The sequence below is a fragment of the Misgurnus anguillicaudatus genome, chromosome 8, assembly GCF_027580225.2.
Source record: "Misgurnus anguillicaudatus chromosome 8, ASM2758022v2, whole genome shotgun sequence".
Classification (NCBI taxonomy): Eukaryota; Metazoa; Chordata; class Actinopteri; order Cypriniformes; family Cobitidae; genus Misgurnus; species Misgurnus anguillicaudatus.
Genome location: NC_073344.2, coordinates 21,867,714 through 21,885,203, shown reverse-complemented (window position 1 = coordinate 21,885,203; position 17,490 = coordinate 21,867,714). Strand labels below are relative to the sequence as shown.

The 17,490-nt window shown below is 38.5% G+C and overlaps 1 protein-coding gene across 5 annotated transcripts in view; it reads left to right on the top strand.

Moving 5' to 3' along the window:
* chd6 (chromodomain helicase DNA binding protein 6) overlaps nt 1–17,490 on the top strand; it is a 64,517-nt gene that overhangs the window by 5,647 nt on the left and 41,380 nt on the right. For all 5 annotated transcript variants that reach the window (XM_073870475.1, XM_073870472.1, XM_073870473.1 and 2 more), the window contains 2 exons: nt 12,678–13,213; nt 15,474–15,618. In XM_073870475.1, the coding sequence (XP_073726576.1) occupies nt 12,678–13,213; nt 15,474–15,618 (681 nt within the window). The remainder of the gene's footprint in view (nt 1–12,677; nt 13,214–15,473; nt 15,619–17,490) is intronic.

The window sequence follows — 17,490 nt, the reverse complement described above, 5'->3', positions numbered from 1 at the left end:
CTAATTAATATGAACCATCTGTGTGTGTAATGCTAGAAGCTGTAGCTTATAGTTCTGCCTATATATGCCCGCCATGTTTATACTTGGCATTAATATCTCTTTCTATGGTTAGCCAAGACATGTCTTTAACATGCGTCTCCTGTGACCTGTGATTGCATTTCACTGGAGGGCAGATCTGATTTTGTGACAACCTTACCTACATCCCTTACTGCAGTGTTTTCAATTGTTTTCTTTTGAACCTGTACATAGCTGGGAAAATTATAGACAGGAATGCGTTTTTTGGCAATTATACTACAAATGACATTTGGAGATATGCACCTGCATGTAGCGCTGTCTGAGGTTGATGTAATTTCTCATTCACGCTGACAGAAATGTTAATGTTAAAGGTTATCAGATCACTATATTATTGTTCTCGAGTAGATTTTCTTGCTTTTTTGGCGTTTTTCTACTGCATAGTAGGACTCAGTACTTTTGGGGGGTTTTCCACTTGGAACAGTAGGAACGCATGATTATGACAAAAATCATAAATGTTGATTTATCACCTTGATATAGTGTAATTGTGGTTATTATTGTCGATAAATAGACTTTACACTGAAGTTTTTAAATGTTTTATAACTTTCTGTAAAGCAGCTGCATGGTAAAGTGTGATTTATGTAATTGTTTTTTGATTAATTGTGCAGCCCTAGTGAACAGTACCTAGTACCTGTCTGGTACTTTTTTAGTACCACCTTGGTTGAGCCGTACCGATTCTAAAACGTGATGTGTAACACCGCCGATCATTGGTAGTGACTATTCTCTCTGACCAATCAGTGTCGTTGCTTAATGCAAGATTAAGTTACCATTGTGCGCCATTGACCAAACCAAGTGATGATGTCACGTTTACGTTTATAATCCCACTTTTTATGTTATGTTGGAGAATCTTTTGAGAATGTTTAATTTCTTTAAAGTTTTACTTATTTGAACAATGTTTGTTTAGAAATCAATGACATTCCATAGTATTTTCCAATGAAATTTCAACCAAAGTAAATGTGAAGATGACACAAAAAGTGTTTTGTGCAACACTGTTTAGTAGGGGTGCACGATTCAGAAAATTTCACGATTCGATTCCGATTTTTAGGATCAAGATTCGATTCAAAATCGATTTTCGATTTTAAAACGATTCTCTGTTTTAAAAAACGATTCACAGTATGTAAATGTAGTTTACTTTTTCCTATGTGACTGATTGTAGTACATATACAATTTTAAAGAAAAGAAACACAACAAATTAAATGTAGTTTGATATTACTTTGGGCCCTATCTTGCACCCAGCGCAATTGACTTTGTCAGTGACGCATGTATCATTTCGTATTTTGCACTGGCGCACAGCGGGTTTTTCCCTCCACAGACGCACGTCGGCAAACTAGGGAATGAACTTGCGCTCCCTGGGCGGTTCAGCGCAAAAAAGGAGGCGTGCTCCGGCGCAAACCATCTCTTATGCTATTTTGCAGTTTCAAAAAACAATTGCGCTACTAACCAAAAAAAACTAGTCAGTGGCGCGTTGCGCGTGGTTCATTATGCTATTTTAAGGGCGCATGCTTGACCATAATGTATAGCGTGCACAACGCGCATTGCTTATCTAATCTACACAGATGCAACAGTTATTTTTGCAAATCATTAATTGTTACAATAAAAAATATAAGATAAGGGAAATCATTAAATCATAAATTGTTACAATAAAAAATATTAATACATGAGATAAGGGAAATCATGGTGAGCAATTGTGGTGATAGTTTTTATTTGTTGTGTGGCTGCGTTAAAAAATTCTCATGCAAATAACGATTAAAATATTTTCATAAGTTTGTTGTGTGGCTGTATTACGTTTATTTTATCTAAAAAATAATTAAAATGTTTTCATAAGAAACCTTCATGTATGTGAACTTGATTTGTAAGTGTACTTTGGGGTTGGACCTTGCTTGCGTTTCTTGTGTCCGATTTCAAAGCCCCCAAACCCTTTCAGCGGTGAGGGTGGACGCAGCGATGTCCTCCTGTGTGCCCGGCGTGCCCGATTTATGCTGGCAAGCTTGGGATCCCCCCGTCTCCTGAGTCCTGACATTGTAGTGCTTGGCGCAGCTGATGAGACAATTGCGGCTATTTCCTCTCACGCCTGTTTAACCGACGCTGCTTTGGGCGGGTTTCTCCCATACAAAACAACTTCTCTGTCTTTGACTGCTCTTACAAGAACGTCGGTCTCCTCGGCTGTGAACCGCTTCTGGCGTGCGCCTGTCAAATGCGTCATAATAATAGCAACCCGCCATGGAACTTGCGCCCTTGCATTTAAAGGGAATGTTGGATAGCGTTCTGATTGGTTTATTTGACGTTACGCCCAAACCACACCTATGAATAATGAACCTACTTCAGTCCAACCCCTTATTGATTTGCGCCCGGCGCAAGACTTATTTCTCCCGCCGGGAAAATAGCAAAGGCGCCCAAGATCCGCCCACAAAGTCACTTGCGCTTTGCGCTTCGGACTTGCGTTTCAGATCGTTAAAATAGGGCCCTTTATGTCTTTATGCAAAAATAAAAACTGATATGAAGCAATTAGATGACCCCTTTTATCAAACTCTATTAAATACAATAATATAGTATATTAATGATAGACAGTGCAGGTCTATTATAAATGTGACTGGTGTTATAATGGTTATTATTTCCATTAGAGCAGAAGCAGGAAAAGTGCCTATCTTTCTATTTCTCTTTTGCCGATTAAAAAAAAATCTAAATCCACTCATTATTTCAGATTCAAAAGTCTACTTGCTGTCCCAGTGACAGGGGACTTTACATTACAGCTTTGCGTTTTGTAAATCTTGAGTCAGCTTGAGCTTTGCTCGTTCAGTGCAATAGGCTTAACATAAGCATTGTATTTTGCTACTATCTCTGTGCAAACTTTTTAGATTTTAGAAAATATATGGTTTATTAATAATAATAACAAAAAAACAAGAGCCAGTTGTTATCCCCATAGAAACCGTCTGCAAGCTGAAACTGCATGCGAGCTTTAGCGCGATAGCGCTCACGGCAATTCTCTGATCGACTCGGGTTTCACACACAATATTAATCAAACTTGGGACCCGAAGTAATTTAACTATGACTGACCCGGACCCGACTGACCATTTCAAATACAAACCCGGAACCATACGGGCCGCGGGTGCTCCGTGAAGTCCTCTAATGGTAAAACTTTGCTATAGTTCAGAAACATGAAAGATACAATGTGACATGAGCTTGTTCGCGTCGCATCCCAATTCATTGAGAAACAGAGAGCACGTGAACGCACACCGAACTCATCTTGTCGCACACAAAATGTCATTATTAAAGAGTGTCATTATCACGGAAAAACAAAAAAGACAAAATTTGACGCCAGATATACTTGAGCACTTGTTAATATTCCTGGGCAGCGCTGCAGCAGCAATGCGTGGGAAAGACTGTGACAAGAGTGTGCAGGCGTCAGTGTGACTTCGACGCGCCATCTATGGGAATACTGAGATAAACTCATTTCAGGACAATAGTAACACAGCGTTACAAAAAAAATATATTAATCGATTTTTGGAATTCTATGAATCGATTCTGAATCGGCAATGCTTGAATCGCGATTCAAATGTGAATCGATTTTTTTGCACACCCCTACTGTTTAGTGATGTGTATATAAACATTATATTTATTACAACTCATAAATCATGGATCCAAACAGTTTACTTTGTTTATACATTTTCTATTTGTACTGCATATATAACAGCTCATTACCAAGAATAGTGAATCTGGTTGGTGCTTAAATGTCCGGTTGTTTTGTTAAAAACTTACTGTGTTAGCTGTACATGGTTGAAACGACAATGAAAGCCAACTTGACCTGAAATGGTCCACTATAGATGAACTTTAGAGGAAGTATTGTTATTTATTTCTTTACATTTTATAACAAGTTCCCTTTAGATTTCAGATCATATTAAAGATATTTTTTGTTATGTACTGATGCACAACAATCCACAATAGATTGTAAATAGTGTGATTATTTGCCTTGTATTTGCATACAGCATATTCAAATACACTCTTTTATTTCCACACTTATGAGAGTAGTACAAAGCAAATCTGTTGTCACATTTATAAGTTCTGAATAAATCTCAACTAACATTGTGATCGGGCAGCTTGTGATCAACATAATTTTTGTGTCTTTTGGTCAGTTTGGGTACCCCGATCACTATCACTGGTAAATGTCAATGGTAGATTTAGTGGGTTGTAGTTAGTCTCACCTTAATGTGGAAAAGCACCTGAGTTGTCAGATTGTTGGTCGGATCAGAACGGCTTTGGTCTGCTGTTAAGCACAGCAGATCTTAGATCTTTTGAACTAGACAGCACTTTCTCTTAGGGCTGCACGATTTGGAGAAAAAATCTAATTGCGATTTTTCTGATCAAAATTGCGATTCGCGATTTAAAGTGCGATTCATTCGTATATAATAAAAGAGCTACATCCAGGTTTGTTGTGGTGGTTTTAATAGCACCAAAGAAAGATGCTGTTCTACTGTTTATTTAAAACCTCTTAAACATTGTACAAAGTTGTCTGCAGGACTTTGCTCTCTTCTGCAGACAAACTTTTTTTTTTTAATCTAAGAACATTAAAATTCAATACATTTTTGTTAAATTGTAAGTTTTATTTAAAATAACATATAGGCCAATGTATTTTGGCTGTCACTACAACAATGCTTCTGACAAGCAAATGTTTCGTTTTTTCTTTTAATCATAAGACTATACTCATCTTGTTTTACTTTTCAGGCATCTGTAATAAATGTAAATATATTAGTTATTAGAATCTATGATTTAACATAAGCAAAAAATACAAATAAAACACTGCACAGTCCTCACTGTAGGATTTTAAATGTGGAGCTGCAGAAGCTTGTTCAGTTTAAAGTAAGGAGTGATTTTAATTTTTGGTGTGTAATAAACATTTCTGACACAGAAAGCACCAGGTTACTGTCACTTTAAGACACAAGACAGCTTTAAAACTGCTCTGCTTTAATATACTGATAAACATCCAGCTGTTTATGTTCACTTAGACAAGAAAGAAAACTTAAGTTTAGTGATCACGCGTGTGCTGACTGCTCTCTGTGTGCGCGCTTCATGAACCCTCGTGCCTGTAAATATTCAAAGTGGTGCAGATGTGCGCGTGCAAGAAAGTATAATGTACATCTTTCGTCTGCTGTGTTTCGGGCTTTAATGAAACCTGCTTATAGTCTGATGAGGCGCTAGTCATTGTTTGAGATGCATGACGAGAAACGGACGTATATAAGTCCAACATTACACAAAAGGGAAATGTTTTCGCGCATTTCTGTCCTTTCATTTGCCGGTTAATGAGTTATAATGCGTTTTTAAAATGACTGAATCCAAAATCTGCCAGCTTCATGATATTCCGCGTTGTGCAGTTAATTCCATTTGTATGCATTTCGCGATTCTGTCCGTGTTTTCCGCATCGCGGAAATCATATGGCCGTACACTTTGTTGAGGAGTTGAACTGCTGCTCGCGCTCATGTTTTCCAAATGGTGTTATCTGACGTGTAGTCTGCACCTCAGTGTTAATGCACTCTATTGGTTTAAACTGCATCAAACGTAAATGCGCATGAAGCAAACTGTTAAAAACTGCGTACTAGATGATTGTTATTTGATAGTTTTGAATCGAAATAATCGCAGCTCTTGCGATTCGAAAATCGCATCAATTCATATCGCGATTTCGGTTTAAAAAACGATTAATCGTGCAGCCCTACTTTCTCTACATTGCATTGGAGTTAGCTTAAAGTTAACGTGGACAAGATGAAGTTCTGTGGTATGTGATGTTCGTTGGTGTATGCAAACAATTTTAGGTGCATGGATATTCAATGTGTACTAGGGCTGCATGATTCTTGCTCAAATGCGAATCACAGTTTTTCTCAGTGGGAAATGAGATCACGATTCTCTCACACATTTCTCATTTTTGTGCTACACAGGACTTTCAGTTATTATAAAGTTCTGGACTTAAAAGTCTTAAAAGTCTCTTTTCCTTATTTTAGATTTTTTTATCTTCAGTGTAAGTCCAAAGAGCATGCGTGCATACAATCAGATTCACCTCCAGTTCTCTGGTTGTTTCATATCACTCTCATGCAAATGACCTGCATTTAGATTTGAATTTCAGTGGCGTGAAACTCTAAATTAGGCTGGTTTGTAAGAGATTGCTCTATTCCCTTTCTGTTAGACAAGTGAATTAAAGTCTGGTTGCCTAAAGGCCCTGGACAGCTTTACAATGAGGCCTACTAAAAACCGTCAATCTACAGACTTAAACCTGCCGAGTTTGATTGCTTTAAATTATGTTGAAGCTTTTAAAAAGGAAGTGGATGCTCTACGTTTAAGTTCGTTGAGAGATTTTTCTGGATGTAATTGCTAGGTTTCTGCATGTTTAGTATAAACACAGACATGCTGTACGCTAACTGGCAAAGATTTGAAACACTTTACCCTTGTGATATTGAAGAGGCTTTTTGGCCATCAAGTGCTCAGTTGTCACACTTAAAATTAAAGTTTCCCTAAAGGGTTTTTGTCAAGTTGTATGGTTCCATACTTTAACATCCATAGAACCTTCTGAAGAACAAAATGTTCTTTATGCCGAAAAAAATGTACTACAAAAGCTGACTTAAAGGTTCTTTGGGAAACCAACATGAGCTGACTTGTTTGGTTCATTGGTGAACTACAAAAGTCTACAAAAGCTGACTTAAAGGTTCTTTGGGAAACCAACATGAGCTGACTTGTTTGGTTCTTTGGTGAACTACAAAAGTCTACAAAAGCTGACTTAAAGGTTCTTTGGGGAGCCAAACATGAGCTGACTTGTTTGGTTCTTTGGTGAACTACAAAAGTCTACAAAAGCTGACTTAAAGGTTCTTTGGGGAACCAAACATGAGCTGACTTGTTTGGTTCTTTGGTGAACTACAAAAGTCTACAAAAGCTGACTTAAAGGTTCTTTGGGGAGCCAAACATGAGCTGACTTGTTTGGTTCTTTGGTGAACTACAAAAGTCTACAAAAGCTGACTTAAAGATTCTTTGGGGAGCCAAACATGAGCTGACTTGTTTGGTTCTTTGGGAAACTACAAAAGTCTACAAAAGCGGACTTAAAGGTTCTTTGGGGAGCCAAACATGAGCTGACTTGTTTGGTTTTTTGGGAAACTACAAAAGTCTACAAAAGCTGACTTAAAGGTTCTTTGGGGAACCAAACATGAGCTGACTTGTTTGGTTCTTTGGTGAACTACAAAAGTCTACAAAAGCTGACTTAAAGGTTCTTTGGGGAGCCAAACATGAGCTGACTTGTTTGGTTCTTTGGTGAACTACAAAAGTCTACAAAAGCTGACTTAAAGATTCTTTGGGGAGCCAAACATGAGCTGACTTGTTTGGTTCTTTGGGAAACTACAAAAGTCTACAAAAGCGGACTTAAAGGTTCTTTGGGGAGCCAAACATGAGCTGACTTGTTTGGTTTTTTGGGAAACTACAAAAGTCTACAAAAGCTGACTTAAAGGTTCTTTGGGAAACCAACATGAGCTGACTTGTTTGGTTCTTTGGTGAACTACAAAAGTCTACAAAAGCTGACTTAAAGGTTCTTTGGGGAGCCAAACATGAGCTGACTTGTTTGGTTCTTTGGTGAACTACAAAAGTCTACAAAAGCTGACTTAAAGATTCTTTGGGGAGCCAAACATGAGCTGACTTGTTTGGTTCTTTGGGAAACTACAAAAGTCTACAAAAGCGGACTTAAAGGTTCTTTGGGGAGCCAAACATGAGCTGACTTGTTTGGTTTTTTGGGAAACTACAAAAGTCTACAAAAGCTGACTTAAAGATTCTTTGGGAAACCAACATGAGCTGACTTGTTTGGTTCATTGGTGAACTACAAAAGTCTACAAAAGCTGACTTAAAGGTTCTTTGGGGAGCCAAACATGAGCTGACTTGTTTGGTTCTTTGGGAAACTACAAAAGTCTACAAAAGCTGACTTAAAGATTCTTTGGGAAACCAACATGAGCTGACTTGTTTGGTTCATTGGTGAACTACAAAAGTCTACAAAAGCGGACTTAAAGGTTCTTTGGGAAACCAACATGAGCTGACTTGTTTGGTTCATTGGTGAACTACAAAAGTCTACAAAAGCTGACTTAAAGGTTTTTTGGGGAACCAAACATGAGCTGACTTGATTCTTTGGTGAACTACAAAAGTCTACAAAAGCTGACTTCAAGGTTCTTTAGGGAACCAAACATGAGCTGACTTGTTTGGTTGTTTGGGGAACTACAAAAGTCTACAAAAGCTGACTTAAAGGTTTTTTGGGGAACCAAACATGGTTCTGCCCCCTTTCCACCATAATAAACCGGGTACTTGTTCAGAGCTAGTGCTGTTGCTGGTTTAAAGTTGGTTCAGCAGGTGATCCCTCTAAAAACTGGTTTGCCTTTCCATGGGCCAGAGAGAGAGAGAGAGCCATTACAGAGCCAAGTCTTACGTCACTGTATACGTCTCATCTTTCCCAGCAATGTTAGCATGGCAGCGCCAAACACAAACACACCATCAACAATGTTGGATGTTGCATTATTATAAATGGTCAATAGCTTTGCGTGCCTACATTGACTAGGGCTGGACAATAATTCAATATTTATATTTTTTCTCTGTATATATTTTTCAAATACGGTAATAAGGTTTCTAAACACATTTCCGATATTTCGATATACATTACAGTGTCCCGTGGCTGTTCGCTTGTCACGTCTAAAAACGTGTGTTAAACGCGGGTCAAGGTGCTTCTTCCTTCCAAAATGCGCTACTGTGGCATGTTGTGTAGCTAAGCAACCATGAGCGGTGCTCTATGGGACGCGGGGAAACTGGACTGCCTGATTGGATTTAAATAGCTCATCCGTACCTCGCGTCAAATCATATCATTGTTACTATGCGATCAATTACTCTGGTTGGGACTTTAAAGTGTTTGCCCATAAAAGAGCTGCCACTCACAAGTACGAAAAGGGTTCGGGTTAGTTTGCATCAAGAAAGAAGTTTGTAGGTATAGACATTCGTTGTGGGCATTCTTTGTTGTTTATCCCAATGGTTTATTTAACATTCATATCGTTATTGGATTTATATTGTATCAATGGAAATTAAGAAGTATACTGGCGATAGAAATTTTGACCATATCACCCAGCCCTAACATTGGCATCCAAACGCAGCGAATCCAACGTGTATGTGCAGCTCAACGTAATTTATATAAACGCTGTAAATGGCCATGACTTCGCTTACCTATATTGGCATCTCGACGCAATAGAAATAAATGGATGTTGCAATCAAGAATATGATTAAAGTAGTTCTTAAATCTAGACCAGCAATGTTTTGGTGCTACTTAAGAACTTTAGAGCTTTAGAGCTGGTGCTTTGGATGTCGAATTAGCAACAATAACTTGCAAAAACAAGGCATTAAAACAACCAATACAGTGCAAGCACATACTCATACAACTGGTACAGGCTGTCTGCTCAATTCCCGTATAAAGTGCAGAAGATCACAAACTAATCACTACCATAATCACGTCGCAATGCTGTTAACGGTCTATAGCCACACTTCACATTTAGGCTTACGTAAATTAAAACAACGCTAACTTACCTTTAAAAAAGCTGAAGGCGGCCTGTGCAAACAATAAACTTCCTTAAAACAGTGTCTTGTAGATTTGAAAATTCCGCCTCGACCTCTAATCTCCGAGTTTGAGCCAATCTGTGTTTGCATGAAGTCAGATGGAACTGCCGGTGCTGGTTAGTTCTAAATGTTGTAATTTCCATATTTTACACGACCCATAAAATGCCGCAAAAAAACACGTTGCTAATATCAAGTCACATTAATATACTAAAGACGCATGATACGCCGCAATACAACCAATCAGAGAAACTGGTCTATTTTAATAAAAAAAACATTTATCAACAATGTTTTCCTCATTTGATTACATTAAAAGTCATGAAATATTAAATGTTTAATTTATTTTAATTATTCTTGATATATATTAAATTAATAAAAACTGTGTAGGGGGGCACAGCCCGCGAATGCCCTCCCCGACACCGACCCCGCCCACACATACCCAACCCAGGCAACAGTGTTGGTTAGTAGACACGCCCCTTACTGCTGATTGGCTACAAGTGTGTTTTGGTAGTCGGCCTGACTCCCTTTTCCAAAGTGTTTTTCAAAAATCATGCACCCCGCCTTTAAAGCAGAGGTGTTTAACCTTTTCAAGGACCCCTTAATGGATAAAGAGGAGGAGCAAGTACTCCCTTTACATGTATCATATTAAAACTGGATTTACATACTTTGTTATGATGGTTACGTTAAAAAAATAAATGCATTAAAATAATCATTTTGGTATACACAGTCACATTCACTGTAACAAAGGATTTGTTGGTTTAATTTAAAAAAGTTACCTGGTTGCCGTAAAACCTTTTTGACTCAAAAGAATGATTGTGTATTTGAGTTGTGTAACTTATATTTTTAGGTCAGATTAACTTATTTTAATTTTAATTTTTATTATTAGCCTATTAATGCATTTGTTGCGTAATTTTTAAAAATATTTTAAATTCAGACAACATTCAGAGGACCCCTGCGAATATCACCAGGGACCCACAAGGGGTCCCGGACCCCCTGTTAAAGACCCACAAATTGTAGCAGCTTAGCATCTTGTAAACACACTTTTGCTTTATGTACTGATCAAAATCTGAGCACCCCGACCCTAAATAGCATAAAGCCAGCCGACATTTATTCAGAGTTAAAGTGTAAACTCAACGAGAGATGCTTTGCGCTGCGTTGCAAAGTCCTCTGCTTTTTGGCGGAGTTCAGTAAAGCAAGTTTTTGTAGTTTTCACTTGAACTACAGGACCGCTACCCGACGGTTAGAAACTTCTTTAGTGCGGTTTTGGCCGATAGAGGGCTGCAAAGCAAATGTGAAAGTGTCGTTCACCCTGTTTCGAGTGGATGAACGACTGAACCTTTTTTGGAAATGTTATTTTAAGGTAAAAAAAAACTCTTTGGTGTTGCTTTAAAGATGAAAGGATATTGTTTATTAGTTATTATTGGTATTTAGGCTGTGAAAAGACATTGGGATACTTTTGGGCTAGTTTTGAATGTCCATTGGGCTGGTTTTGATACACGAATCTGGCAACCCTGGCTGTGCGCTTGCGCAGACGTTTGGTTCGGATAATGTACATGTAAACAAACATTTTAATTAGAAAATTAAACCTGTATTGTTGTTACCTGGAATCTACTTAAATTCAGTCAGATTGAGCATGTAAACATAGCCAGTGTCTCTCAAACAATAATTTTAAGTCCATAATCATTGTAATAATCATGTAATAATTTTTTTATTGGCTCATTGTACAGATATTGTGGATACATGTTAGAGAAGGGAAGTTGTGAGTGCGTGTCTTAAGGGGCACATCTAAGAAAGGTGCGTTTAGATTTTTACTGTAGATTTTTCGCATTGACTGAACTGCAGCTGTCGTGTTTGGGAGTTGGTATTGATTCATAGGGAATTTGATTGCAGCATATGTGTGTGTGTGTGTGTCTGTGTTTACAGCTGGCAGATTTGCCTGGCACGCATGCATATTGCGGCACATCATGGGAATCGTCTGCAGAATATACAAAAGAACGTATGCTTGCTTTTGTATGTGTTTGTGTACGTATTCATATGACACAGACAGAAAAGGAAAAAAATAGAAAGGGAAAAGGACAGTTACAGGAAGTTACAGCAGCTAAGATGTTTATACTTCCTGTCTCCGTGTGGCAAAGTTAAAAACGCAGTTCATGCCTCTGCCCCTGTAGACATTGCTTATGTTGCGTTAAGGGAACAATGAGGTTGATGCTTTTTAGACACGGTAGAGGAAAGGGTTACAGCGGAGACTGCGTGTTTACGTTGCCGCTTCCCGCAGCTTGGTCCCGAGCCTGTTGCCATGACAACGGCCCTGATTCCAGCCGGCTTGCTTCGGAAAGCGCATGATTCATTGACATTATCCCCATACCTGCCTGCAGTCGCATGCTCTGCCGGGGTGCGTGCACATGCGCATCCTGTTCCACATGTGTGCTGCAATACTTGGCTCGGTTAAAAATAAACACACTGTGCCGAACGAGATGCGCTGGGCTAAATGTACTACAAACACAAAGAGCTCTGTACAGGCCACTGTGTTTTGTGCTTGTTTTATGTACAGTCATATTTTTGTAAGTAAAAGAAGTGTTTTTAATGTGTCCTAAAATGTATTTTGACATCATACATGATTCTTTTTGTGAATGCATAATATGTCACCAAGATTTTGTTTATTCTTTGTGGTTTAAAATGGGCCATTGTACGATTTCCATTTGACACGCTTTTATCCAAATGGTCTTGAAAGTGTATTCAAGCTCTACATTTTATCAGTATGTGTGTACCCTGGTATCGAACCCATATATAACTGGGATATAGCGCAATCCCTCAAAGGACGATTTAGACAAATCAAGTAACACAGATGCAAGAAAAACGTCAATGCTAAGTGTAAACATCTGTACTTTAAAGCTGAGTATGTTTGTGAAGTGGTCTGTCTGGTCAAAACAGCCAAAACAGCAAGAATAGTGTTTAATTTAAATGATCTTTTGTTGACTTCTAAGCAAACTTTGTTGTTTTTCCAGATGTCTGCCACCCACGTACTAAAGCACACTCCATCCGCCGCTGCCTCGCATGCCTCTGACCAAAACGCACAAACTACATTTCCCATCGGGCACTTGGGCAAAGACCAGTTACGAATCATCGGAGGCCCGCCCAATCACTGCATGGCTCACCCAAAGCACTCCGGGTTACGGGAGGCGGGGTCCGCGACCGCCAGCCCGGGTCTCTGCCCGTCGCCCTCGCCAATCAACAGCGAAGAGGACGATGGAGGGGGCGGGTCCAGAGTGAAGAAGAAACGTAGGAAAAAAGAGAAGAAAGCGCCGGAGTGGCCGAAAGATGGACGCGGCGACGTTAAACCAAAGAGGAAGGAGCAAAAAGAGGCAAAGGAGCTTCTTCCGAGAAAGTCAAAGGCCCCGAAGGAACGAAAGGTTCACAAGAAGAAGGAGGTGCAAGCTAAAAAGGAGATCAAAAAGGGCAAGAAAGGTCAAGAAGTGAAGGTGAAAACGCAGGCCAAGAACGCTACAACACATCCACCCTCGAAAAGAGGGAGGAAGCCAAAGTAAGTTTAAGTTTGGAATGACTTGAATGTCGGTAAATAAGCATAAAGTATTCCTAAAACGCACATGATTTAAATGCATTTTTATCTTTCCTCATTTACAGTTTTAAGATAAATGAATTGTTAAAAACAAGAAAAGAAAACAATATTTATATGTTGCACACTTCCCAGCAAGCAATACCCATCATTTCACCGTCTAGGTTAATATTTACATTATTTTAACATTTATGTGTTTGGCGGATGCTTTGCAAGTTATACATTTTTACATCAGTATGCGTGTTCCCTGGGTTCGAACCCATGACCTTGCACTGTTAATGCAATGCTGTACAGGAGCACTTAAAGGGATAGTTTGGCCAAAAATGATATTAACCCCATGATTTACTCAACCCCAAAGCCGTTTGAGATGCATATGTCCATCATTTTTCAGACGAACACACTTTCAGTTATTTTAGAAAATGTTTCCGATCTTTCAGCAAATCAAATGTAAAGTCACGGGGTCCACGACCCTCAATGCCAAAAAAATGTGCATCCATCCTTCACAAAATAAATCCAAACAGCTCCACGATAATAAAAAAAAGACCTTCTGAGGGTAATCTGCGCCGTTTTGTTGTAAAAATATCCACATTTAAAACTTTATAAACGAAAATAACTAGCTTCTGGTAACGCCAAGAGACATCTTGATAGCAAACTAGTTTTATTTAGCGGAAGTTATTTCTCATAAGAACAACCTGACAATGCAGTTAGTTTAAGTAAATCTCATCTGTTTAGGTGCATTATATCACAGTTCAAACAAACTTTTCGCTTTGCTTCGCGTTAGGGATGCTCATATCCGTTAATTTTCCCGACCGACAACCGTAGCTTCTGAACCGAACATTAACCGTTAACTTATAAGATTTTAATATGAAATTGTCATTGAGTAAAAATACAGTTGACGGTTGTCTGAACTAGTAAAAACAAAACATTTAATTTGAACGTGCAAACAGCAGCGATAGATCAACAACCGAACCAGGATTCATACATTATCAGATATTCGCGCAACATTACCTTATTAAAAAGCACGCGATCAGTCCAGAGGATTAATATCCAAAAAGGGCAGATTGTCTCTGTTTCGTCTACCACAGTGGTCATAAAGCAGGGCGCTTTTCAGAAAGTTTTGCTTTTGCGTCGTGTTTCTCCGTTTGTGCAAAAAGAGAGATGTTTATGGTCAGGGTCAGAGGCCATCAGTGAACGTCTGTCCGGATGTGCGCGAGACCGAGACGGACCGCGTCATCTTGCGCGGACACGCGCGCGTCTCCGTTCAGCTTCCAAACACGCATACAAATGATTTCTCATACAAATGATTACTTTATAAGACCGTCAGGGCAGCAATAATTTGTGTCATTTACAGGAAATTCACAAATTAAAGATAGAAAAGTGAATAATATTTTTTTCTTTTAACTGATAACGTTAATTGGTCATAAATTCTTACCTTCGGTTAACGGTTAAACGGTCAATGTGAACATCCCTACTTCGGGTTGAAGATTATCCGAGAATTGGAAAATTAAAGATTGCTCATTTGACACCATGGGCTCCATATCGCTTTTGGACAGGTTGGATAAGCACATAACGGGTTTTCACCTTTTTTACATTGTAATCAGGCCACTAAACTTGTGTTTGTAGTCTTTTAATTGGAATTTTTAAGTGATGTGCTGTACGTTAATGTGAGCAAAAATAGATTTGTATCGAAGCAGCGGCCAAGCCTGTGAGCAACCACATAGCAATGCCATTATGGCTGCCCCCCTCATTAACTCCATTAGAATTCTAAAAAAGCATGTTGGATGTGTATAAATTTAAGGTGGTTTATGCTGGTTAGTGTTTGTTTGGTGGTGGTGTAACCTGGTTAACCTAATGATAGGGCTTGACCAGAGAAGGCTTGCTAGATACATAGCTTGATTCTGTGGTGAGATGAATTGCGGGGTCCAAAACACACCTCATTACCCAGCTGGTCTTTTTGGACTTCCATACTTCTTGTGGCTCCTACCCACTATTTAAAACCAAAAACTAATATGACACACATTCAAGTGCTGCTCCATTGAAATTTGGCTACTTCCAATTGTCCACATACAACTGGGAAGCATATGCCCAGAACAACATGTCCTACCTGTCAGTCAAACGGTACTTTGTGTGGTTTCATCTGAGATTTGTCAAGCTATACAGGAGCTGGTAGGATGAATTAGGAGTGGGTAAAATGAATTTTAAGAGCATGTGCTGCTGTGTTCTGCAGAGATCAGGGTGCCATGCCACCGGAGAAGAGGAAGAAGGGCAAGAGGAAAAGTGATGCTCTCCTGGAGGCAGTGGAGAGCGATGACACGGCGTCTCTCAGCACACTGGCCACTGGAGGAGAGGAAAGCATTGACCCCATGGACACTGTAAGTGACTGTGATAATCTGTTATCTACACTATATTAGAACGGTTTCAAACAGCAAAAAGAAATCACAGATAACCTTTTATGGTGGTACCAAATATTACGGTTTTAGTAACACAATCTGGTCACTTGACAGGAGGTATCTAATACCATCATGCAACTTAGCATACCATCATGCAAGGCACAAGTTAATTCCTTTTAAATAAATTATTCAAGTCATTTGGCAAAGCTTTCCTAAATATCGTGCATTTTTGGATGAGACTGGTATGCGAGAATGTTTTACTTGTGTGTTTAAAGGTATATAAAGTATATTAGAAAATGGGAAAGATAGTCTCCTTAGACCTGGTGTGTCCACATACGTGGAAATCACATTTTTTGTTGTTTGCACCATAATAGTTAATTCTGTGTAACTGAACCTGTTTTACACAAACATACAGACAGTTACACTGCTTCTTGTTCAAAGAAAAATATGTGGTTATTATATTTATTGGTTCTTTCTAACTCAAAACAGCTGGAAGAAATCTGAAAAAAAAAACAAAGCTCAGGGGCCTTATGTATAAAGCGTGCACGTTTCCAGCCCCATTTCGTGCGTACGCCAGTTCCCACGCAAAGGTTGTGATTTATAAAAAACAAACTTGATGGGAGAATGGGCTTGCCGGATAGAACCTGAGGATGATTCATGTACGCACACTTGGGTGATTCTCACGAAAACTTGGTTTTAAAAATGTCAAGCATGAAAATGTAAAAATTGCTTAAATTTACTTTTTTTCCCACCAGACATTGAAAAACAAAGTCTGGAGTAAATGGGAACATTCATTTAAAAACTTTTACTTATCATTTAACACTTTTTGTAACATAATTTAAAAAATTAGTCCTAAAAAATTTCATTACCGCAACAGTCAGAAAACATCAACACTGACATATTTTCAAAATGACATGACAAACCTGAACGAACATAATTTGGAGATTCTGCACGTGCATTTAAAATCAAAGTATTATGCTTCTAATAATTAAATTAACATTTAATAAGCATCTGTTGCGGTAATGATAATCAAACTGTCGTGTAAGCATTCTGACAAGACAATATTTCAAATTAACTGTAAAAAAAATTATCTTGCCTGGTAGCCATCTTGAAGTAACTGGTTCATGTGCTTGGTCACTCAAAATCAAACTTTATTAAAATTCTGTATGTGTGCTTAAACTGTTCTCAAAAAGTGTTGCGGAGGATGAGAACATCAGGCATGGACACATCATTTTCCTAATTTTTCTTCATTATTATTATACATGAATATTCAGTAAATAATTTTTCTGTCATCTAAAGTAGTCTAGCAAAACATCCATTTATTTTTTTTAAAAATATTTTTGTGTTAATTTGATTAAATTACAACATAACGCATGTTCAAACATAGCCGGACACATTGCGGTAATGAGAATTTCAGCAGAAAATGAGATAAAATTTACAATTATAAATTCTTATGTTGAAATCACACATTGTGCAAGGTAGAACACAGTATTGTGTTAATTCTGATGCTTTTTAATGTTACTATATTACACATTTTACAGCTAAAATCATTAGTGCCGTGGTGTTTCAATGGTTTCGTGAGAATCACCCACTTGCAGGTGATCTGTTATTTATAAAGGGAACATTGCTTTGTTTTAGAAGTCTTCATAATTTTTGGTGTATGCCATTTTTGGCTTTTGTGCGTACGCAGACTTTTAGTAAGGATCTTACGCACTGTTTTATACATGAGGTCCCTTGTCTTAGAAGGATAATATGGGCATGACAATTTGTCCATTCAACTCTAATGTCATGTGTAAAACCCACAGGAATAGAGTGCCGCAGGGATGATGTATTTTTGTAGGCAAAACTTGGAAC